A 22,806-nucleotide genomic window follows, 5' to 3' on the forward strand; every position below is an offset into this window, starting at 1 on the left:
CCTCAATCCACACAATTGTGAAGGAAGTTCACGGTCATAACATATCTCTGCTACAAATTTACCAACAAAATTATAATTAACATAAAATCGCTTTTTCCTTTTGCAGCAAGCCAATGGTAACTGGGGCAAGACAGTTTTTGAGTACAGGACACAGAAAACAGCAAGACTTCCCATAGTGGACGTGGCCCCTGTGGACATTGGTGGTGCAGACCAGGAGTTTGGAATTGACATTGGGCCGGTTTGCTTCTTGTAATAAATCAGAGGAGAATGGGATGTAGTGATGAGAACCCTGAGACTCTTGAACTGACTGCTGACTCGATCAGCCTTGTACATACCGTACAATGGACTACTCTGACCCTGTTGCAAGATATTTATTGTCCCTTTCTAATAATTTAGAACAACAACAAAAAAAAACAGCAGTAGTTTCAAGCCCACTGTAAATCATTATTTTTTCCTAATAGGGAAAAATCCACTCTCATAGAAATCAATGCATATAATGATGTGCATTGATTATTGTGAAATCGAACCCAAAAATAAAACCTAACGTGAAATTTTCATTACAAATAATTTGCAGACAAGTGTTTTTATTCAGTCATTACCTGCTGTTAGTCAATCATGAGTTCAGTTGCTTCACCTGACACAAGTGTCTCTGAGCATCATTAGTTTCCTTTTCAAAACCATACTCATTTGTTTATTTTTTGTCATTGCATTTTCAAGTTTACTTTTTTACAACAAAGAAATGGTGCTAAAATGGAAACCTGTTTCAGTTATTCCTCTAAGAAAGAATGTTTGATAATGTTGATAAAATTGCCACCTGTAACCAATTAAAGGACCTTCACTCTGTAATGATGATGACATCCAACTGAGAATTAAAGATGAGACAGTGGATTGGTACAGATGTAAGCTACCTCGTCTCTATGTACTAGGATTGATACATTTTCCACACAGTTGCAGGGAGGATCTTCCAACAATCGCACAGAACAGGGTTGTGGACAGTGGAATAAAGATCTTACAGTCACTGATGGAACAACCAAATCAGTGGCTGAGGAAAGGTGTGTTTGAGTGACTTTATATTGGACATATTAACATTGGTATGCTTATCAGTTAAGCAAGGTATTTGCTATTGGGATGTGTTATATTCTTATGCATGTAGCTAGGCTCTTTAATCGGCTTTGCAGTCCCTTCTAACAAATCTTTTCCCTCCCAACAACCTTTCAGCCATTGCAAAGAATGGCCTTAACGCCAAGACCTTAATGTATCTTTTTGCTATGCAACAAATTAAACATATGCTTGTGTATCTCAGCTCTTTTTTTTGTGAAATCAATTGAGAATATTTAATTTACATTTTTTTCTGACTTGATTATGAATTTCTGGGAAATTGTCTACATAAAATTCACATTATGATTTAAATGACTCACTGTTCATTTAAACTTGAGTGATGATTTTCTTTTAAGAACATGGTTATGAGATAGATAATATATTCCCTATTGAATTGAAATATTCTTCATTATACTGGTAAATATATTGTATGTGGTTAGCTCTGCTGTTCTTTGTATGAACCTGTGCAATATATTTTAGTGCTAGGAAGATGTGACTTTTTCAGTTGTTGAACTGTACTGCAATGTATACCTCTAACAGCAAGGGCATGACCTTGTCTGACTAATTGTTTAATGTTTTGTATCATAACTTATTTCAGTTAGGTGCTGATGGGGGGCACTTTTTGAAGTGCATAGACATTTAGCTTTAGATAAACAATTTGAAACAGTATCACTTAAAGGTATGCCTTTGACCGAAGTTATGATTAACCCCATGTTACAACTGGATGGCCAAGTCCCGATAAAGTATAAGTGGCTGAGAGAGTCAGCAGAACCTGTGGAAATGCACTTTGGGGGAAAGATGTGATGGACTGCTGTCTTACCCAGCCAAGTGTTCTGCACTTGTGAATTGAGATGGCACAGCAGGAGGAGGAGACCACGGCATCCAGGCAACCCTTACGCTGCATGTGGCATCTCAGCTATACAAAGAATGACTTCAGGGGTATAAACCCAAACTTACTAGAGACATAACATTGATATTAAGTTAATTTGCTTTGTACTAGATAAATAGCCTTTTTTTAAAAACACTTCTGAATCTATTTCAAGGTAAATTACCAAAAAAAAGTTGTGATATGACAGTGTGTGTTTACATTCAAAGTTAACCAAAGACTGTAGCTTTAATTGTAAGAGTTCAGTATCATTCATCATGTGAATATGACATGGAAGAGTTGATAGCTGCAACTCCTTTGAAAGTGAAATGAAAAGAAGTGGACATGTAGCATAATAGCTACCCATTCATGTGTATGTATTACCACAGTTTGACATCAATAAATAATATATTATATTGTAAAAAACACATGGTTTTATACTTCCTCACTCTGAGAGTATAACATCAATAATTAACTGATATTGTAAAAAACACATGGTTTTATACTTCCTCACTCTGAGAGTATAACATCAATAAATAACTAATATTGTAAAAAACATGGTTTTATACTTCCTCACTCTATATAACCAACATGACTGGTCTCAGCTGTCCAGTGGCTCCTGGCGTGATCCTTTGTGAATTCCTCTTCCACCTCCAGAACAACACATACACAGTAGGAGAGGTGTTCATACAACAACCCGACATGGAGTAATATCAAAACACTGAAAATGAAATGTCAAAAACACCAGTGGTGTATCATGTGATGTTATATTTAATGACTACAGGGGCAAAGTTTAAAATACTGCATACAAAATGAAATGTAATCATGTAAACATATAGGTGTTAACATGGAAATATACTGACAAAGGCTTTTAAAAGTGCTTCCTTGTGCAAGTGGGTACTACAACATAGTAAAGAATGAAATTCTGCTACCCAAGAGGATTTCAAAAAGTACATATTGGGCTAAATGGATAAAGAATACAAACAGATGGTTAAATGTTCTATTAAAATATCTAAATGAATCCATTTTAGTCATGAACATATGTTAAATCATACAAAATGTATTAAACATGATGAAGCTCAGTTTGGCATTCCAGTAATATGTCAATAGCTACCCAATGATGCATCATACTTCAACCCAATACAAATGTAAGGGACAACATCACCCTCTAATGATGTATTTGTAAACTTCACAATTTCAGGTCAATACTGATTTTGTCTCAGAATCCAAAGAGTACACACAAAGAACTCCCGATATTACTGTAATGTATAGGCCTACTTCAATATGGGGATCAACATATTCATTGGGTCATGAAGGAACATTTCTGTATCTCTAGGTTTTAGTGCAGTCCTTCATAACTTTACAGAGCTGCAGCCAGAACTGAGGTCATGCTAGTGTTTCCTGTTTTCAGACTTCAAAGATGTCATATTGCATTCGTGAATCCCTACAATGGTCTTACATGGCAATCACAAGCAGACTGTCAGGTACAAGTACAATGGAAATGTATGTGTGCAATAGAAGATGTTTCTGAGATGACAACCAAGACTTAAAATATAATAAAAGTTGGAAACATAATACAATGTAATTGCCTTTTGGTTTTTTTCACCAGGACATGAGAATTCAGATATTAAGGTTTTTGATACAGCATGTACCATTGGACATACTATTTACATCCTTCAATGACTGTACAAGGGGGTGTCAAAACTACTCTATTCTTTTTTTTAATAATTGTTATAAAAATAGTGTTTTAACTTATCAGACTTAAAACGTAGGTTCGATCATATTTCTCTCTTTTTCAAACATTTCTGTTTTTGTAAACCAAATTCTAATGCAAAGACATACAAATCTCAAGGTGAGAACATTGACATCTTGACTGTAGATTCAATTTTGGCACTTATTTAATAGAAACAGGAAACAGTATTTCACAAAAAGAGTCCTCTTGGCATCAGCAGCGACCGTCTAGTGGGTCTGGAGAAAAGACAGTGCCCTCTAGGGTCAGTCCCATTTTGAACCCCTCCTAAAAAGACAGAAAAAGAACACACATATAAAATGAGCTAAATTTAAGTTAAGTACATTGATTCAAGAAATCAAATAACTTTTTTTAGTAGGGCTTCTGGTTTTTCAGTGTGAAGTGATATTTACTAATACATAGCTTAAACTTGAATGACAGGCACTGGTACCATTTGGCACTTTGGACCTTTTGACTTATACTTGTGTAATACTGGGGTGGGAGGATGGGAACTTGAAAAACTAGTGGCCCTAGCCAACCACAAGAAAAGTGTGAAGTTAGTCAAAGATACAAACCATCTCTGACGCTGCCAGCAGAGGCAAAAGAGAAAGGAGAGTTAACAAGGAAAAAAGGTTACAGATATACAAACATGAAAATAAAAAAACAGCTGGGTGGCAAAGAGCAATACAAACGTTTATCATTCAATGATATTAAATAATATGTTTTATTGAACAGTAAACAGGAATCAGCTAGTTCCAGCATTTTTCCATTTTCATTACACAATTTTGCAGACCTGAGTAGTAAAAAAAGAAGAAAATAAAGAGTTCAAAAACTTTAAAAACATGAGAGAAAGAGAAATGTTGACTTTTTGGTTAGATGAAATCAGGGTCACACATGCACAGTAAAGACAGACCGCTTCATCAAGTAATATCACTGCCAAATTACAGAGTGATAATGGAATTTCACTGGCTAACTCCCTCACTATGAGGCAAAATATCATTATCATCACAGCTCTCGCGTGCTAGCCAGCTACTCCCTGAATGGCAGCAAGATTACCTGACTGAGCTCCAGCCGTACACACACACACACACACACACACACGCACGCACGCACGCACAAACACACACATGCATGCACACACACACACACACACACACGCACACACACACACAGACACACACTCACGCACGCACACACACACAGACACACACACACCTGAGCATGGCTGAGCTCGCGGGCTTCTGGGTGTGATCGATAGACATTAGAGTGACGGGCGGAGGGGGAGAGCTGGCTGGGCGAGGGGGTCCACCTCTCCCAGTCACTGTGCCTACCGTCTGCTCCGGCAGCTGCCTCATGTGCATGCGTCGCCATGTGCTAATAATTCACAGACATGCAGTCACCTGCATCTCGTCCAGCTTGGATTGGATGTCCGGAGGGAAGTCGGCGGCCCCACAGATGAACGGGTCAAAGGGTTCGGCGCCAAAAAGATCTTTCCCTGTGTGTGAGATAGATAGATATAGATAGACAGACAGACAGACAGATAGATAGATAGATAGATAGAGAGAGAGAGAGAGAGAGAGAGAGAGAGAGAGAGAGAGAGAGAGAGAGAGAGAGAGATGTAGAGAGGTACTGCGCTGTGCTGGATTGTGACACAGTGCAGGTGTCCTGTTTGGGGAGGTGGGGGTACATGGGGGTAATGGATTGTCCTAAATGGGCAATTCATTACTTTTTTTTCCATTTCTGGAGTACTTGGCAGAAAGTCTCTGGAAATGTGACCCTCAGGCGGTTTGGAGAGACACATTTGTTGTAAACACACACATGCACGCACACACACACACACCTTAGACCAAAGTACTAGTATCGAAAAAGTAGCATCCCTGTGAAATTCCACTTGTCCAGCTGTCGTCCAGTTAAGCAGTGAATCAAATGTCTCGCTGTAAACCAATGAATCAGAGATGCACCGTCCAGTCTCATTAGAGGAGGCATCAGTCAGAGCCATCACCATCTGGTGGCATCTATCTCCATGGAGTACCACTGCGATGATGTTAGGCAGGGGGAATGCTGAGTGGGGCACAGTAAGTACAACCGGCCCTTTCCAAAGGAGTCTGAAACCTCCTGTTTGTCTCAATAACATGGAGTTTGTGCTGTTTGAACAGCACAACCGCAAGAAATTTGGCAAAATGTGCCAGACATTTAGTCTTTTATTTCCCCTGCTGGCCCTGAGAGTTTTACCTCCCTTTGGAGAACGATGGAGAAGAAAAAGGAAGAGAAAGACAGCTGACCGCCAGTCAGCTTCTCACTATTAGGTTTAGGCCTGATACAGTTATGCTGCTACTTTCAATTCTCTTGGTCAACCAAGTATATCCCAGAAATTGCTCACGGGTAAGAAACAGAATTCTTTATAGTTGAATTCTGAACAATTAAAGGAAAAAGCATCTACCTCTTACTGCATCATTTATATTGTATTTGAAAGAGCAACATTTTACTGACAGGATGATCAGGGAGATACCAGTTCTACTATTTAGAATCCACGAATAACATACTAACTGAATACCCAGGTGTGAGTGAGTTACAGATTCGCTCAAGAGGTGCTTAGCATCTCAAAAAAGCAAATAATTCTAATTCATTAATGCGGATCATTACAGAACAGAGATGACCATCATCCATTATGAGAATGCTGTGCCTATAGTAAATCTGTTCTGGTAGCGGTAGCTCATGGCATTGGGATGCAGGTCAGCGGCTTACGTAGGTCTGCTGCTCGTGCTGGGGGAGGGGGCGGTGCTCCGTTGCTTGCTGGTAATGGAACCAGTGGCTCCACAGGGGAGAAGGGAATCATGTCAAAAATGTCTGTGGATGGCGGTTTTGTGGAGATGCTGCCTGCCTGCAGGGAACCGAGGACATAGAGCAAGGTCAGAACAGCGCTCCCCAGCCTTTACACTACTATGTAGTGATCAACAACACACAATAATGCACACTTAAGCTGTATGAAAGAACCACACACCAAAACCATGCACACTTAAGCTGTATGAAAGAACCACACAGCAAAACCATGCACACTTAAGCTGTATGAAAGAACCACACACCAAAACCATGCACACTTAAGCTGTATGAAAGAACCACACAGCAAAACCATGCACACTTAAGCTGTATGAAAGAACCACACATAAAAAAAAAAATGCTTTTAATGGAGAAAAAGTCACATGCAGTTGCTAATGCAGAAGATGGCAGGCTGGAGCGAAGCAGAAAAAAAAGAAAAACAAGTTGAGGGAGCTGGCTGCTGAGCCCAAAGCATATCAGCCAAGATTGGAAAGAGAAGAGAAGGAAAGGTGTGTGCTTTTTTTACGCGAGGCCGTGGGATACTGTTTCCGTTGGGAGGCTTTGGAAGCGCAGGCTTAGCGGGAGGAGGGGTGAGGAGGCCCGCAGAGAAGTTGGACTCGGGAGAGCTCATAGGCGTGAGAGTGACAGAGGAGATCTCGAGACACGAGAAGGAGGTGAGATTGTGACACCAGAAGAGAGAGGAAGGCCTCTGCAGCATGTACGCTTCGTTAGCCGAGTTTAAGTGCAGCAGCTGTGGAAAAGATCACACGGATGGGGAGATCAGGAGGAAGAGAAATCGACAGCGCTAGTACTACAGCACAAGAGGTGCAAGAGAGAGAGAGAGAAAAAGAGATATCTGGTGGGGAATCTGCCAAGGAAGCTCATACAGGGGACACTTTGGAACTTCTCAACTGCTCCTCTAAGTTCTGTAACTGCTTCTTCAACTCAGAATTTTCCGATTCGAGTTCTTGGATCTGTAGAAGACAAATAAGTGAAAATACTGTTAGTGGACATGTGTTAAATATATCAAATAAAACACAGTAACAAAACTCCTGAAGTATTCTAGGATCTGAGTGAACAACCTGCATGTCCAAATAAGTCTTACTCTCTTCTGAAGGGTTCCTATCTGTTTACGTGTCTCCACATCTTTTCCTCCTGACTCCAGAAACTTCTTGTAGGCCAAGTCAAAGGCTTGGCCAATAGTCAGAGTGATCTCCTCTGCCTATAAAACAGGTTTAGGGAAACCTCAATGACATTGCATTTAATTGAATCTCTGTACATATTTCTGGGTAAAGAATGTTTCAAGCTTATCAATGCAGTTTATAATGAACATTTAATTCATCTTTAATTTCAGAAACTGATTGAAATGTTAGGTAATAAGTTCTGAAAATATCTTACACATTTTTCACTGTCAAACACGTAGCAGAGATGTTTATTTGATTCTGAGTCTTTGCAGATGAATGTAAATATCCTTTTGTCTGTTTTATCATCAGCACAGAAGGATATCCTGTGCAACTGGCAATTGTGCAGCACATCCTGTGAGTAGAAAACAGAAATGTATTTTAACAAAGAGGACATCTATAATTGCATATATGATTTAGGCTACATATTACACATGTAAGTCAATACACTTAATTAGTACCTTTGTCTTAGGATCTAATATCTTTACTCCGTAAATTGATATTTGTAATTCCACCTTTGGAACCTTCTGGCCTTCTGATTTCTTGATGTGCCTTTGAAACTGCAAGAGGAGAGAAAAGAAGGACATGTTGTAATACTGTAACACTGGACAGCAGAGCTGTAACTGCCCCGAGGGGACAGATTGTGTGACACACAGTTCTCAACCAGGCTGATATGGACGGATGGATAGCAATGGATGGCTCGATTTTTATTTCAAATGTTCTTCGACACTTCGGAAAGTCACAGCAGAACTACAGTATTGCACAATAAAATTTTGGCAGGTCCACAACTGTGAATCTGAAGTAGTAGACTCCCTTGACTGGAGCTGTAAAGAAACCAGTTTTGCTGCTGTTCTGTAAGCCTGTCCAACATTGGTGATGATTTTAGTGAAAACCAAGTTCAACTCTGTATTCTCAGCCACTGTGTCTCCTGTGTTAGTTAGAGCGGCTGAGAATGCCACCTTAGGTTTCTCCACGACCTCCTTCTGTAGATTCATTACTGCATTCTCAGTGGCTGCCAGTCTGTTCTTCAATGCTGTCAGCTCTGACTGTTGTATTGCCTTTTCAGTGTTCAGGTCCTTCGCTTCTGCTTCAGCAGTGTCCTTCTTTCTCTTCAGCACGACCAACTCTGTCTCATGTGCGGCTTTTCCCTGACCAGGTCCATCACTGTGGTCTTCATATTGATCATGTCTGTGTGCTGTGATGCATTTTCCATCTTGAGGTTCATCACTTCAGTCTTCATGGTCAGGTGAGTCTGTGTGTTATGATGCAGTGTCTTTCTCCACTCATGTAAGTTTCCGTGGCTGCCAATATCTCAGTCATTGACCTCAGATCAGCTTTCGAGACAGACATGACGTTACACTCAGACATGAGCTCAGATGATGAACTCCGCTCCTGATGCAGATGAAATTACCGAAATTTAGCATCGTTGAATTTCACGTGAACCAATACTCGGTAATAGGCCTACCGACCTAATTCGATCGGTACCGGTAAAGGTACAGTGTTCGGTACCCAACCAAAATTACGTTCATTGGTGGTGTTTTGATCAAGACTGTTTATTTGCATTATTAAATAATCACTAAATAGCCTTACGGTGATGCTATCCAGGCAGGGTGCCACGTCACTATTTTATACCCCTAATAATGCTCAAAATATAATTACACTCTGTGGTAGTGTCGTGAGGGTTTCTACAGACAAACCAAAGTATTGTAAACTTTGAAAGTCTATAGAGAGGTTATAACAAGACTGTAGGAAGAAAATTCCATGGCTTCCTGGTCTGGTATCGTCAAATCAGCACTCATTGCTGTTACACTTTAAATGAGTGAATATAAAAGCGATTAAAAAACAGCCCTGATTTCAGGCATGTGCATTGTTAAACCCCATGACGTAATATGTGTGTGTTCTTAGTTTAAGGAAGAGGATATGTAGTAAAATTAACAAGACTATCTACAATCCAGTTTATTTAATTAAACAGTAGCGTTTTTGCTCTACTCCATGATACAATATTTGGTTTAAAAATGCCCTTTTAGTGCAATATGTGGTGCATTATATAAAATTTTACCTTAAGCTTTCTGACTGCATCTCTCACAATCTCTGTGCCTTTAGGTTGGTCAACCTCTGTGTTGCCAAGGAACTACAGAAAACAAAATTCAGTCATTAATATTTGCAACAAAAAGGTACAGGTAAAGGGTCAATTGGTTCACATTGTTTTGTCCAAGCCTAACCAAAATTAGCTCTACTCCATGATACAATATTTGGTTTAAAAATGCCCTTTTAGTGCAATATGTGGTGCATTATATAAAATTTTACCTTAAGCTTTCTGACTGCATCTCTCACAATCTCTGTGCCTTTGGTTGGTCAACCTCTGTGTTGCCAAGGAACTACAGAAAACAAAATTCAGTCATTAATATTTGCAACAAAAAGGTACAGGTAAAGGGTCAATTGGTTCACATTGTTTTGTCCAAGCCTAACCAAAATTACGCACAACATGAATTAAACATTCTACAACAGCACATCTCAAACATGCCAAGTGCAATGAACAGATTCAATAGGTTGTTACCAATGGGCAAAGTCTGAAGAAACCTCTTCAATAATACACAGGATTGACAAAAAGATTTATCAGCTGCTACTAGTGTAGAGAAAACTTTTCTGACTTCTGTTGAGAGGCATTTCAATGTACTTTTCCCCTACTGAAATCTTTTGAGTGTGAACGGTGAGCGGAGAGTTAAGCACTACTGCCTGTATCCAACAGATGGAGCTATTAACCTTTGCCATACCACCATGTGGTCGGGCGTCTGGCTGGCAACATGCTCTGGCTCTTCTTTTGCCTTCACTTCAGGTCCTCATGTTCTGGACATCTGTATCCCAAAGACCTCTGCAGCTACTCTGCAACACAACACTCTCACCAGCACTCTGTGTGTGCTGTGACTGCACACCGGGTTTTACTGAGGTGATGTACTTTATTTTACATGACCAAAGTCTTTCTACAGTTGTAATAGCATATAGAGACACCCCTCCACAGCCACTGTGTGCATGTTCAAAATACACCTCACAGTCCAAATGACTGTGAATGTCATTGAAGCTCAAGCTCCATACACTTACTTCTAAACAGAGAAATTTAGCCTCAATCAAAAATGTTCATGGTGCTCCTTGGGTAACATCCCAATCTCCAGTTCTTTCCTGACAATTTGTTTTTCATTTCACAGATACATAAGTTATTATGTGCTTTAATTTTTACGTTGGCCAAATCTTCATTTTGGTTTATATTCATTTTCAGCATATTGAAATTATTACTATGATCAATATTATCAATACTAAAAGTGCTTGATACATTTTGAATGCATCACGTTATACTTGAACTGAAATGCTTAAACCGAGTGTCCTGATCATTTTTTTTGGCCCTGTTTTATGACGGTGACTGGCTGCCCATGTTCAAGGGCGAGCCATGGTGCTGAGGGAGCAGGAGTGAAGTGGCGATGACAGATACACAAGGTGAAGCGCAGCTCCTTTCCAATCACTGCACCGCATCCTGCTGGACTCTGGAGGAGAAGGAGGAGGTTTTTGCCACATAAGCCCTGTCTGTGCCCATCCATCACCAGGCCCGCTGTCCTATTCCTCACCCTTCCTGATAGCCACCTGCTCTGTCTGCCCTCCACTCTCTCTCTCTCCCTCTCTCTCTTTGTCTCTCTTGTTCTCTCTCTCTCTCCATCTCTCTCTCTCTGTTTAAGTAAGGGGTTGGAGATGCTTCAGCGACAGCCGAAAGGTTTAACTCACACCTCCAATTTCCTTCTTCTTCATAGTTCAGTAAGACATTCCAGAAAGCCGGCGCGGAAGCTGACAAGCCTTCACCTTCGAACAGGAGCTCAGGCTTTTGTGAAGCGGAGCAGAAAAGAAGTCTTACAGGCAGTGAGTGAGCAAGCAGGCTAGGGAGTGAGGCAGTGAGTGAGCAAGCAGGCTAGGGAGTGAGGCAGTGAGTGAACAAGCAGGCTAGGGAGTGAGGCAGTGAGTGAACAAGCAGGCTAGGGAGTGAGGCAGTGAGTGAACAAGCAGGCTAGGGATTGCCTTTTGGATGTGTGTATTGTTGACTGCCAAAGGAGTAAAACAAAAACAAATTCTGTTTGTAATGGTTCATATTCTGCAGTCAAAATCTATTTGCATTGATCCGTCCATTCATGCTGTTTCTCTGTTTGTGTGTTCCCAACCCTTACAATGTTGTATTGAGTAGTTTCGAAAACGGCACTTTGAAAAGTATTTGTTGTGTAAAGTGTATTTATTTATTTTTTTGTACTAGACACCAGAAAGAGGCTATACTGAAAACTCGTTGAGCACATCTACAGCAGTACAGCAACAAAAGCCCACTCTATGTATTGATTCAAAACAACTGCTCATCAGTAGTTGTTACACGCTGCCAGGTACAGCATACATGCCGTTGTGGACATGCAATAGTCAGATGTGCTCCTGCTGGCTCCAAAGAACACATAAACACTTGAGTTATTAACACGTGAGATCATATACTTTTATAGGGTTTGTTCTTTACTTACCTTGGCATTGTATGCAATGAAGTGTTTGGCCAGAGCCTCAGGAGTATGCATCCATGATTTATCTGGAACATAAACAGTTCAACAGGTGAGTGGAGAAACAGTCATTTTCACAAAATTACAAACAGAATGCTGCATATGTATGTGCATACAACTCCCGAATATTAAAAGTGTCTGACACAGCAGATACTAATGCTACATTTTAACTGTTAAGGCAAAATATACAGTATATATGTATACTGTACAACTACAGAATATTGAATATAGTATCCCTTGGTGCTCACAGAACAGGATTGTAGAATCAGCAACACTCAGTGGGCCACTTCAGATGACTGAACCCAGAGGAAGTGCCAGAGCACAGAAATATCTTATAGAGTGTTTAATAGGAGCGAAGAACCAACGATTCGACACACAGCGTCTTCATTGCACCTATTAAACACTCTTTAAGTTAATCGAGTGCTCTGACTCTTCCGTTGGGTTTCCTCAGTCATTTGAAGTGGCCTACTGAGTGCTGCTAACTCCAGAATATTCACAGTGCCTAACACAGTAAATACGATGCTACTATTTACTGTTGAGGCTAAATAGATCCCTCTCTTTTCTTTAGAACAAAAAAAAAAAATACAGACAGTGATTTCGTTCAAACTGAGAGACAAGAGATAATGAAAAACACAGATGTGCCACTGAGAGTTGGTATTAGTCAGAATAAACATATCTCTGGCTCGCACATCACAAATGCGCCGTTCCTCTTTGTTTTGCTTGGCATGCATGCAATCAAGACATTTGGTTTCATGAATCATCTTGTATTTGTGTGTACAAAAGAAGAAAGCAAACAAGCCGACAGGACGTGCCTGTGCTTCAGACAGAAATCTATTGAGGGAATGGGAGGCAACTGTAGCCCGATGCATTTTTCAGTGACAACATAAAGCATCAGTGCCCGTCACTGTAGCGCTGAAGAGACGATGATACACACAGACAACCAAAGTCTTAAAAGTAACACAGCTGAGCAAACAATACAATACAAAGCCCAGATGGAATAAATAGCCATGAAACACCATATTGAAAATAGCAATGTAATTATGAGATACAAGACAAGGATACAAGGATACAAGGATACAAGGAAGTTTATTGTCACATGCATATAGTTACTGGAAGTAAGAAATGCAGTGAAATTATGTCTGGTGTCAGCCTATTTGTGCATTTATGGGGGGGGGGGGGGTAAAAGTGCAGTAGAAGGGGTTTAGTAGATTAAGTGGCAAGGGCTGCATAACAAAGGTGGGGAGGATTGGGATTGGGTGGGGGGCACCAACAAGGAGCACCCAAGAGCAACAGGGGCAAGGAAAAAACTCCCTTACCAAGGAAGAAACCTTGGGCAGATCCACGGCTCAAGGGGCTAACCCAACTGCCAGGGGTCTTGGTGTGTGTGTTGGGGGGGGATGACAGGGGAGATGGGATAGTGTGCTGTGTATGTGGGGAGAGGGCAGTGTGCAATATGTTGTGTTGGAGAAGCTTCCTCATGAGACAATGTGCTGTGTATTGGGGGGCAGGGACTTACTATTGCAAGCAGAGTACTGTATGTAATGTATATGAGTGATGACAGTGAAGATGTGTGTGTGGGTGGGAGGAGTGGAGCAGTGACTGTAATGTGTGTGTGTGTGTAGTGTGTGTGTGTGGGTAGGTGGGGGCAGTGTGCTGTAAGTATGTAGAGGATGTGTGTTGGAGAAGATCCTGAAAGACAATGTGTTGTGTATGTGGGGGCAGTGTGCAGCAAGTATGTAGAGGAGGCTTACTGTAGCAAGCAGTGTGCTGTATGTATGTGAAGTGATGACAGTGATGATGTAAGTGTGTGTGTTTGGGGATGGGGGGTGGGGGCAGAAAAAGGCTAGGCAATCAAGGACATGGGTAGATGGAGGAGAAATCAAAATAGTAAATAAAAAGTGTGCAAAAGTTGGAGAAAGTCAGATATGTGTGTGTGTGTGTGTGTGTGTGTGTGTGTGTGTGTTTGACGTGTGATGAAATAAGAAAAATGTGCTCCTGTTAAATATTGCCCGAGGAAAAGGTCAAGTTGCATCACGATAACTGATTTATCATCGTAAAAACCTCAGTGCGTGCTTTTTTTCTGAGGCCAGGCGTCTCTACAAGTATTTCATCAAACATCTGCAATTCTGCAGAGGACGGAATAATACTGATGAAGCAGCACTTAGGGCTGGGCAGCGCTGGGACTGTGGGCTGCATCTGGACGCTGGACGCTGGGCGCTGGCAAGCAACAGCTGGATGGATAGCGATGTGGGGGGATGTAAATCTAACAAAGGACCTCATGAAAGACTGAATGAAAGAAATGAATCTCCCTGGGGGCATCCCCCCACCACCACCCCCACCCCAACACACTCACGCACGCACGCACGCACGCACGCACGCACACACACATGTACCCCCTTCCCCCGTCCTGAGGGACAGCTTGAGGGAACAGTAAATTCTAACTATGATAGATGAGCTGCAGGAGTCACCCCAGTCAGGCAGGCACTTGTGCACTTTTTCTTTGTGTCAGCAGACTGGGCTGATTAATAGAGGTGGCCACACCTCGTTTCCACCTTCAGAGAAAAAAACGGAGGAGGAGTAAGAAAAAAGAGACAAGCCCTTCAAAAACAAGACGACACCTGAGGAACTGAGCACTCGACCGCGAGGAGGGGGTACGAACTCTGAAGGTTGGATCACAATGTGTCTCTTTCGCTCTGTTTCCTTCTTTGTCACACACACACACACACACACACCACAGTGCTGACTGGATGTGATCTGATAACCCACATACTGATCTGATGTTTAAAATGGTCAACTATACCAGTATCTTTTCTATTACTGATGTCAAAGCTAGGTACTGAGGCTACATATAGCCACCACGTCCCCATGTCCTGTCTATTACCCAGAGTTTTCAAACCCACTCATCCATCCAAGTTGAAAAACATAAAACACGATTAGTTGATTGATTGGTTTGAAGTAAGCTGGGTTGATCTACAGTATATATCCCATAGTCCAACAGTAGACAGGGAAATGTTACACAATAAAGAAATAAATCAGTCGCTGGGATTGCAGTAGGAACAAAGTGTAGAAAAAAGGACTAATTGCCAATGATAATGATTCATTAAAAGGTATTAACCCCCATGTGAAAAACAGGTAATGTTTATAAGACAACAAGATTTATAACACAACATTTGCTTGGAAAGCAGTCACTGATAACCTTGAACATCCCGGAAAACAATAGCCAATTAATTTCCAATTTGGCACCCAGTGGATCGAACAACAGGGTCCTGCGGATTAACATTTAAGAGACCTCTGTCAATGTGCACAACCTTAAGTGCTTGATTCTAATTACACTCAATTGCCAGCAATTAATAGTGGTTCATTAGGTAAGACAACCTCATAGATTTTGTCCTTTTATTGCAGATGGATTGCTCCTACAGATGATCAGAAGAACTATACTGTAAGTGGATGTGAAAAATACAAAGGATGAGGGAAAGAGAGAGCCAGGCAGGTCAGCTGGCAACGCTGGCAAATGGCGAAAGCAGCTGTCTGGTTATTGACTGCATAAGGACAGCCAGGCTGTTATTGCAAATATAACAATCAAAACAAATAAACAAAACACTGAATGCATGAATGGCCACATGCACCCTCTAGACAGTGTGCTGATGCTGATTCACTTTCTTATCTCTGGCCTGTCTTGACACTGACAAGGTTTGGAGGACACCAAATATTCCAGCCCACATTAATATATCCCATTAGGCCAACCTCATGTCAGCAATAAACTATATGATCTTGACTTAAAAAAATGAAAATTTCCTTTTCAATTGGTTACTTTTTTTGCTGCATTGATGTTTTCATACATTAAATTAACCATTTCTAAAGAGTTTGGAACAAAAATGCTAAATAATACTGATTGAGTGAATATGGTTCCATGACCCCTACACAGAAAAAAATTGCATTTAAGAAAACTGAGATGAGGCTAACACACACACACACACACACACTAAGACCAAGGTCCTCCAGAAAAGTAGTCAAACCATGGACCGGTTTGTTTCCTAATTTTTTTTCACTGGGACCAGCTGGGGTTGTTCCATGTTCCATATGTGTTGTGCATGCGCATTACTTGAAAAGAACTATGAATATTAAACAACTTGAAGCTACATCTATAAGTGTGAACATGCTTAACAAAATATGGGAACAAAACATGGGAACTAAACGTGCATTAAGAATATAATCAGTGGGAGCCCTGTGCTTGTTTCCCTGTAACAAGAAGGTTCCATCTGGGGGTGATGGAAGACAGTGACACCCTCAGTGTGTTTGAAATGTCCAGTCGATTGCACAATTTGGTCTTAGTTGAAGTCATTGCCGAAAACCCGGCCTCGCATAGATACGTGGTGGGAAATGGTAGCAACGTTTTTAGCTCTTTTACAGCTATCTCGGGATATTCTGCTTTGGTTTTGATCCAAAAACCCGCCAGAGAGGTTTCCTTATACACACTCTTAAGACCACCGTCATTTGACAATTTCGATCAACTGCTCTTCTTCCTGCGCTGACAAGTTAGGACTATTCAATATTGACAAATGGGTTGCGGACCCACTCATTGGTTTGCCATGGATCTTTCTAGTCGGCTCCATTCACAGAGTGAATGAGTCATTTCATATAAGTACAAAATTAGCATTCCAATAGGCCAACTCTCATAGGCTCTCATCTGAGCCTATTCCATGTTCATCTCACCAGCCTGAGAGTGAGCAGACAGTTTAAAAATCATTTAATAGAGGAAATGGTGTGATAAGGATAAAAATAGAATATTGTCAGATTTTTATACTTTCAAAAATGTTGAACAGTGTTTCATTATGCCAGAATATAAGCAATTATATAATGTATTCATGACTTTCTTTTAACTGAAAAACGTTTATATCTGATCTGACTATGTACACCTCTGGACCCCCCAAATACTGTCTTTATTTGTTTCATGTTGTTTGTGTTCACATGCTCTGTCTATAATTTCAATGATCTCAAATAGTCGTTGTATACTATATGTTTCATGTCTGTTACACTTAGTTGGGTTTTGTAAGGTTTGTGGGGTCTTGTTAATATTTGTATAACCTTTATTGCACCTTTGGAAAAACTTATTAAATAAAAAAAATGATCTGACTATGTACATGTCAAAACATTATGCTGAGTGACCTGTAACCATATCCCATTCACCCTTTGGGAAATGCCACTGGACACCAGCTTCTGTTAATGTATCATGGCTGACATTCAAACTTTGACCTTTGCAGAGAAAGGTTAACACAATGGAGGACCCATAACATAAAGCATGCTGAATTCAACTAAAAATATACCACTTGCTATGACACTTGAAAAGGTGTCTAATTCATATAATGGAATCACTCCCTTGAGAAAGCAGTGCAGTTGGTTGTCTTTTGTAGTATCACTCAAAACTAACACAGTCAAAAGAAATGAAAGAGTTCATAGCCTGAGTATCTAATTTTCCACTTGGCTGATTTTATATGTTGAGCTCTGAATGATATACAGGAGACATTAAAGTGTTGCAGCGATGATACAAAAGATACACATCCAATACGCTGTCAACGGAGCAAACAAATCTGTCCCATTATAACAAATGATTAAAGCTCTTATTAGCTTAACCTATCTGCACTGTCCTCACTACACTCAGGCCACACGCCACCACTGCCCCTCATTAAGAGCCGTGACCATGCATCAGGCCGACACCTAAACAAGTCCTCCAACGGCAGCAGTGAAACATGAATTCAACGCGGTGGCACAGCCAGAGAGAGAGAGAGAGAGAGACAGAGAGAGAGGGAGAGATAAAAAAAAGAGAGAGAGAGGGAGAGGGAGAAAAAAATGGGAACGCTGGGGATACCAGAGCATCCAAATCACTGTGATTGCAAACTATTACTCATGGGGGGGGTAGTAGTAATGGTGGTGGTAGTAGAGGGGGTTCTCGGAGGGGAGAGCTGGCATAGATTAAGACAGACATGAGAGGGCTCCGATGAAGCATTAGAAAGAAAAATGATCGGGGCTCCTCGACACTCTGCCTCACCCACACAAGATTAGGCAGTCCGCAGAGTTGGGCCAGCCCAGCATAAGATTAAATAAAACTGCCTTGCCATATTAGATCATCACTGAGTGGCACGGAGGATTATGACGGTCACATAAAACCTCCACAGTTACGCTCCACAGCTACCGGGAGCTACAGTACAAGTAAGAGGACTCATTTCCATCTCATTTAACAAAGTACAGTGTATTTACACACCATGATGAAGAGTTTTTCCATCTTTTAAAACATCTTCTACTTGTGAGGGTAATTCTAAACCTCACTTTATCTGCAGAATGCTACGGTAATTAGCTGATATAAAAGGTCAGATGGGATTCTCCATATGTGGTCCAGGCTTTGATTTCGCTATGCTCTAATCACAAACAATGCTCCCATTTAGTGGTGGGTAATTGGATGCACATATTTGGGGAGCAATTGACGAGAAAGATTTTGGACCCACTTACTTCTTTGTCATCACATATACACACAGGCAGCGTTTGTGTGTCTGGTCCTTGTAGATAAGAGGATCAGCTACATCACTTGTAAACAAGTGCACATTGGACTTGTTGAGCCACAGGCACATTCAATAACCTGTTGTCAGCAAAAAGATCAACATGATCTCTGTGCAAACACCTATTATGTCTAGTTTTTGATAATTCTGACAGTATCACTCAGCATAGTGAGATTTCATCATCACACTACAAAGCTGATTCGCATCACAAATCACTGCTTACATAGAAATGGGGACAACTAAAGCTGACAGATCCATTTGAGACACCATCCACAGTTTTCCATGCTTAACGCATAAGCTTAGATCTCTGTGTCTCAACCAGTGAATACTCGCCATTGAACTGTGAGGCTTCTTCTACTGCTTAGCAATAAAAGTCGTGTCTGAGAATTCTGCCCCTGGTAATATGGAGCTGCAAAAACAAGATAACTAGGCATAGCAACTGCCTCAGCTAAACACTGTTCTTGTCTGACCAAGCAACGCTCATTATCAGCGACAAAAACAATGACCACTAATGAATGCCTGGCTCTGGGAAGAAAAAGGAGGCGTGTTCACCCCTTTGCTGAAATGTCAGTTGTGCAAATGAAGGGCTTGCATGGACCTTTGTCCCTGGAGTGAAAGGGTTTAAAGCCGTCTTTATGCCAGATGGCTGGATGGCCCTTTGTAGTTTCCTCTGGCGTCCAACAACACTGGCCTGTGTGCACGTATTAACTCCTTTGAAAGAGCATATCGGGCCACATCGGTGCAAGGCGGGCGGTTGTAGCTGTGCCGAGCCGGCCCGAGTAGTGTCCTCTGAATACAGTATGGTTTTTATCTGCTAGAAGACATAACAGTCTATTAGCCTAAATGTCCTTGAGCACACTGATTCATGGAGGCAACAACGCGCGACTCAAAAAATGTATTCCCTTTGGCTTCATTAGTACGGAAATCTCAACAGAGAAAAATGACAACAGCCGAGATATCACTGAAAAGATTACTCATCTAAAAAAAGGATAGCAACTCTGATCCTACAATAGAGGCACAAGTTTCTTAGCGCAGAAACACACCCCATTTGGTGGCATTGGGGAAGCGGCATTCTCCAAGAGGGAAGAAGGGGAGGGGTTATCACATCGAGAATCCATTAATTCACTTGGGAGTGAGTTGGAGAGACAGCCGGTGGTAAATATGTCAGGTAAGAAGAAGAGCAAATGAACCCCAGGAGCCTACTGTCCCGCTGGAGGCCATCGACGTGCGGCTGAGAGAGAGAGAGACAGTCAGCGCTGCGAGGGGGCAGAAGCCGCGTCTGAAATGCTTGTTAGAAGGCGGAATCTGGCACCTCCACCAAGACTGGAATCACATTATAGGAGAGCGAGAGAGAGAGAAAGAGAGAGAGAGAGAGAGAGAGAGAGAGAGAGAGAGAGAGAGAGAGAGAGAGAGCGAGAGAAGGAAAGAGTGGCAACTGAGACAAGGTCACAGACAGAGATGGCCATGCCGCTGCTACTCACCTCTTTTCCTGTTAAATGCTCGGTTCATGCTGGAGCAAGACCTGTTTGCGCTTTCCCTCCCAGAACGTTACCACTTCCACCTGGATACAGAGAGAGAGAGAAAGAGAGAGAAAGAAAGAAAGAAAGAAAGAAAGAAAGAAAGAGAGAGAGAGACAAAAAATATGTCAGAACATGTTAGCATTTCCAAACTTTCTCAGGGCTGAGGGAGAGAAGTGCTCTTCAAAGAAGTCATCTTCTGGGACAGTGAGCTAATCACTAGTGACATTGAAGTACTCTGATGGGTTGACTGACGAGTTCAGTCCAAAGAAATCATAAACCATCTATCAAATGAGATTTACGAAGAATACAGAGGTAGAAAATAGTTTCAACTGTGTGCATTCTATGACTATGACACTATGTGCATTCTTAAAAACCACAGAAACGTTTCCCCATGATAGGGTCAGATGGTCATGAGCTAAGGGCATTCTAGGATTTTCACCTGGACACAGCTTGCCACAGAGCATCTCCATCATGCTGCTACCGTCACGTCATTCAAATCGTGTCAAAATGGGGGACCATGACAACAACTGACACATCTATCATATACATGGCATGTCATGGCTGACCCACTATATTGCTCTGTGCTGTTGTAGAGACCTCAAGGTATCCTGTATACTGCAGTTCAAGCAAGTGGCACAACATGATGAAGCCAAGGTACTATATCTACTGTAGTTCACCTTGTGATGAGACAACAATACATGCATTTCATGAACCTTACATTTTAGCTGGAAATAGATGAGTTAGCTTTTAGATGCACTTTCTTTTCCTGATAAATCTTACTAAATATGCTGGATGAACAAATAAAGCTGGTCAGCTATTTGGGGAGATGTTTGTTTTATAAAAGATAATGAACTTCAAATACCTTCATACCTGTGGGAAGCTTTCTATAATTTATTAAATTAAACTGGAGGTAGAGCTGAATTGAAGTGCTTTGAACACTGCATGCTGAGTCGGTGTGCATCACAATGTCAATGTCTGTGTCTGTCTGTTCAGAGTGGATGCTGTCTGATTTGAAAGTGGTTTTAGTTGTGGATTACATTTGGAATGTGAGAATTATTTGCACGCAAAAAACACGACCACAAGTACCAACATCATTTGCTGTACAAGCTAGGACTACTCTCTTAAAAATCCCCAATTTAATAAAAACAGTGATTTTTTTTTTTTAATCCCTAATTTATTACATTCACCACCATCACCAATGAAAACAGTGAGACACCGAAAAAAATGAGTCATTTTCTATTTTTCAAAACAAATTAACATGAGAGAGAGTTTGTCCAGAGTTAAAACACACTCAACCACCACAGGCACCACAGGTAGCCTATGAATCCTTACCAACTAGGGACCATTGAGAATTACACAAGGCTTATGTTCCTCCATTCGGACAGGCACAGGCTGGTGCATACCTTTTTGCAATGGACACTTCTGGAATTTTACAGACCACATGAGATTCCTTCCTATCCTTCTGGAAAGAAAATCTGCATTTTTAAGATGTGCCAACCATACAAAAGAGAACTGACTTTCTATGAGCCTTTCTATGAGCCTTTCTATGAGCCTTTCTATGCAGAGTATGTGGCTTGGAAAGTGTGTCTGTGCAAAATGGAATGCAAGCAGAATGCATCTGAATATGTGAGGATGGTGTTGTTGCTTTTTCTGAAGTTTTTGTCAAAATTGCTCAGCCTTCCAAAAGGGAACTGTGCATGCTAAGTCACTTGCCAACTACTACAGTACCTCTACAGCGTTTAACATAGTTTTAAAAACTAGGTTTGTTCACAGAGAATGACTGATGCATTTTTATCGCATTCATCAAAAGATGCTCAACTATATACACAGCATACAGAAAGATCGGCATGTATGCAATTTTGTAGGCTATATCTGAAGTGGATTGTTCAATTTATCAGTGTAACTCTATGGAATTCTAAAATCTTGAAGCTGAACTACTCAGAGCGCAGATATAACCTTATAATTCCAAGGGGACGGAATGTTGATGATACCCAAAGTACCAACAGAGCTGGAAAGTAATGTTATCATGACACTGAGGTGTGTAAAACCTAGCTCATATCACCTACAAACAGTTAAAACCTATATTATATAATACTATAATCTATAAGGTCCTGAATGGTTCATATATAATATTTTACAATTTAATTTAATTTGGATAACTGGGGTTCTAATCAGGGTATTTGACACACTGTCAATTATAGAAATGATGACAAAGCTTCTTTTTTTTGGAAATGCAATTTCAGAAGCTCATTTTCTGACATAATTCAAGCCATTGGGAGATGGGCTGCTGCTTGGGTACTGGTGAGTACAAATGGGTCTATCAATCATTTTACTTTTTTTTCCTTTAATAAAAAATTTAGCTGGTGCCAAAGAGACAGAGGTAGCTGTGGAGAACCAAAGGCCACAGAAACATCTGAGCTCATCGACACTGCCTTTGGCAATAACAACTTCACTCTTCATCACTGTCCAAATAG

At 41.0% G+C, this 22,806-nt stretch overlaps 2 protein-coding genes across 12 annotated transcripts in view; one reads left to right on the top strand and one right to left on the bottom strand.

Moving 5' to 3' along the window:
- Window positions 1-1,302, top strand: part of col5a2a (collagen, type V, alpha 2a) — a 39,233-nt gene extending 37,931 nt beyond the window's left edge. The window contains exon 54 of the mRNA XM_048238871.1: window positions 107-1,302. Within this exon, the coding sequence (XP_048094828.1) occupies window positions 107-253 (147 nt within the window). The 3' untranslated portion in view covers window positions 254-1,302. The remainder of the gene's footprint in view (window positions 1-106) is intronic.
- Window positions 1,303-2,711: 1,409 nt separating this feature from the next.
- The window catches only part of gulp1a (GULP PTB domain containing engulfment adaptor 1a), a 79,791-nt gene continuing 59,696 nt past the window's right edge, over window positions 2,712-22,806 (bottom strand). For 4 of the 11 annotated variants that reach the window (XM_048238879.1, XM_048238881.1, XM_048238883.1 and 1 more), the window contains 11 exons: window positions 20,294-20,373; window positions 12,229-12,290; window positions 9,750-9,821; window positions 8,152-8,250; window positions 7,908-8,045; window positions 7,615-7,731; window positions 7,397-7,483; window positions 7,036-7,260; window positions 6,438-6,573; window positions 5,093-5,187; window positions 2,712-4,278 (listed from right to left, as the gene is read on the bottom strand). In XM_048238879.1, coding sequence (XP_048094836.1) covers window positions 4,117-4,278; window positions 5,093-5,187; window positions 6,438-6,573; window positions 7,036-7,260; window positions 7,397-7,483; window positions 7,615-7,731; window positions 7,908-8,045; window positions 8,152-8,250; window positions 9,750-9,821; window positions 12,229-12,290; window positions 20,294-20,321 — 1,221 coding nt within the window. In that variant the 5' untranslated portion in view covers window positions 20,322-20,373 and the 3' untranslated portion in view covers window positions 2,712-4,116. Of the gene's footprint in view, window positions 4,279-5,023; window positions 5,188-6,437; window positions 6,574-7,035; window positions 7,261-7,396; window positions 7,484-7,614; window positions 7,732-7,907; window positions 8,046-8,151; window positions 8,251-9,749; window positions 9,822-12,228; window positions 12,291-20,293; window positions 20,374-22,806 lie in introns of all 11 variants that reach the window. The other 7 variants (XR_007193078.1, XM_048238885.1, XR_007193079.1 and 4 more) reach the window with 7 other exon arrangements.

Source organism: Alosa alosa, chromosome 3 (genome assembly GCF_017589495.1).
Source record: "Alosa alosa isolate M-15738 ecotype Scorff River chromosome 3, AALO_Geno_1.1, whole genome shotgun sequence".
NCBI classification, from domain to species: Eukaryota; Metazoa; Chordata; class Actinopteri; order Clupeiformes; family Clupeidae; genus Alosa; species Alosa alosa.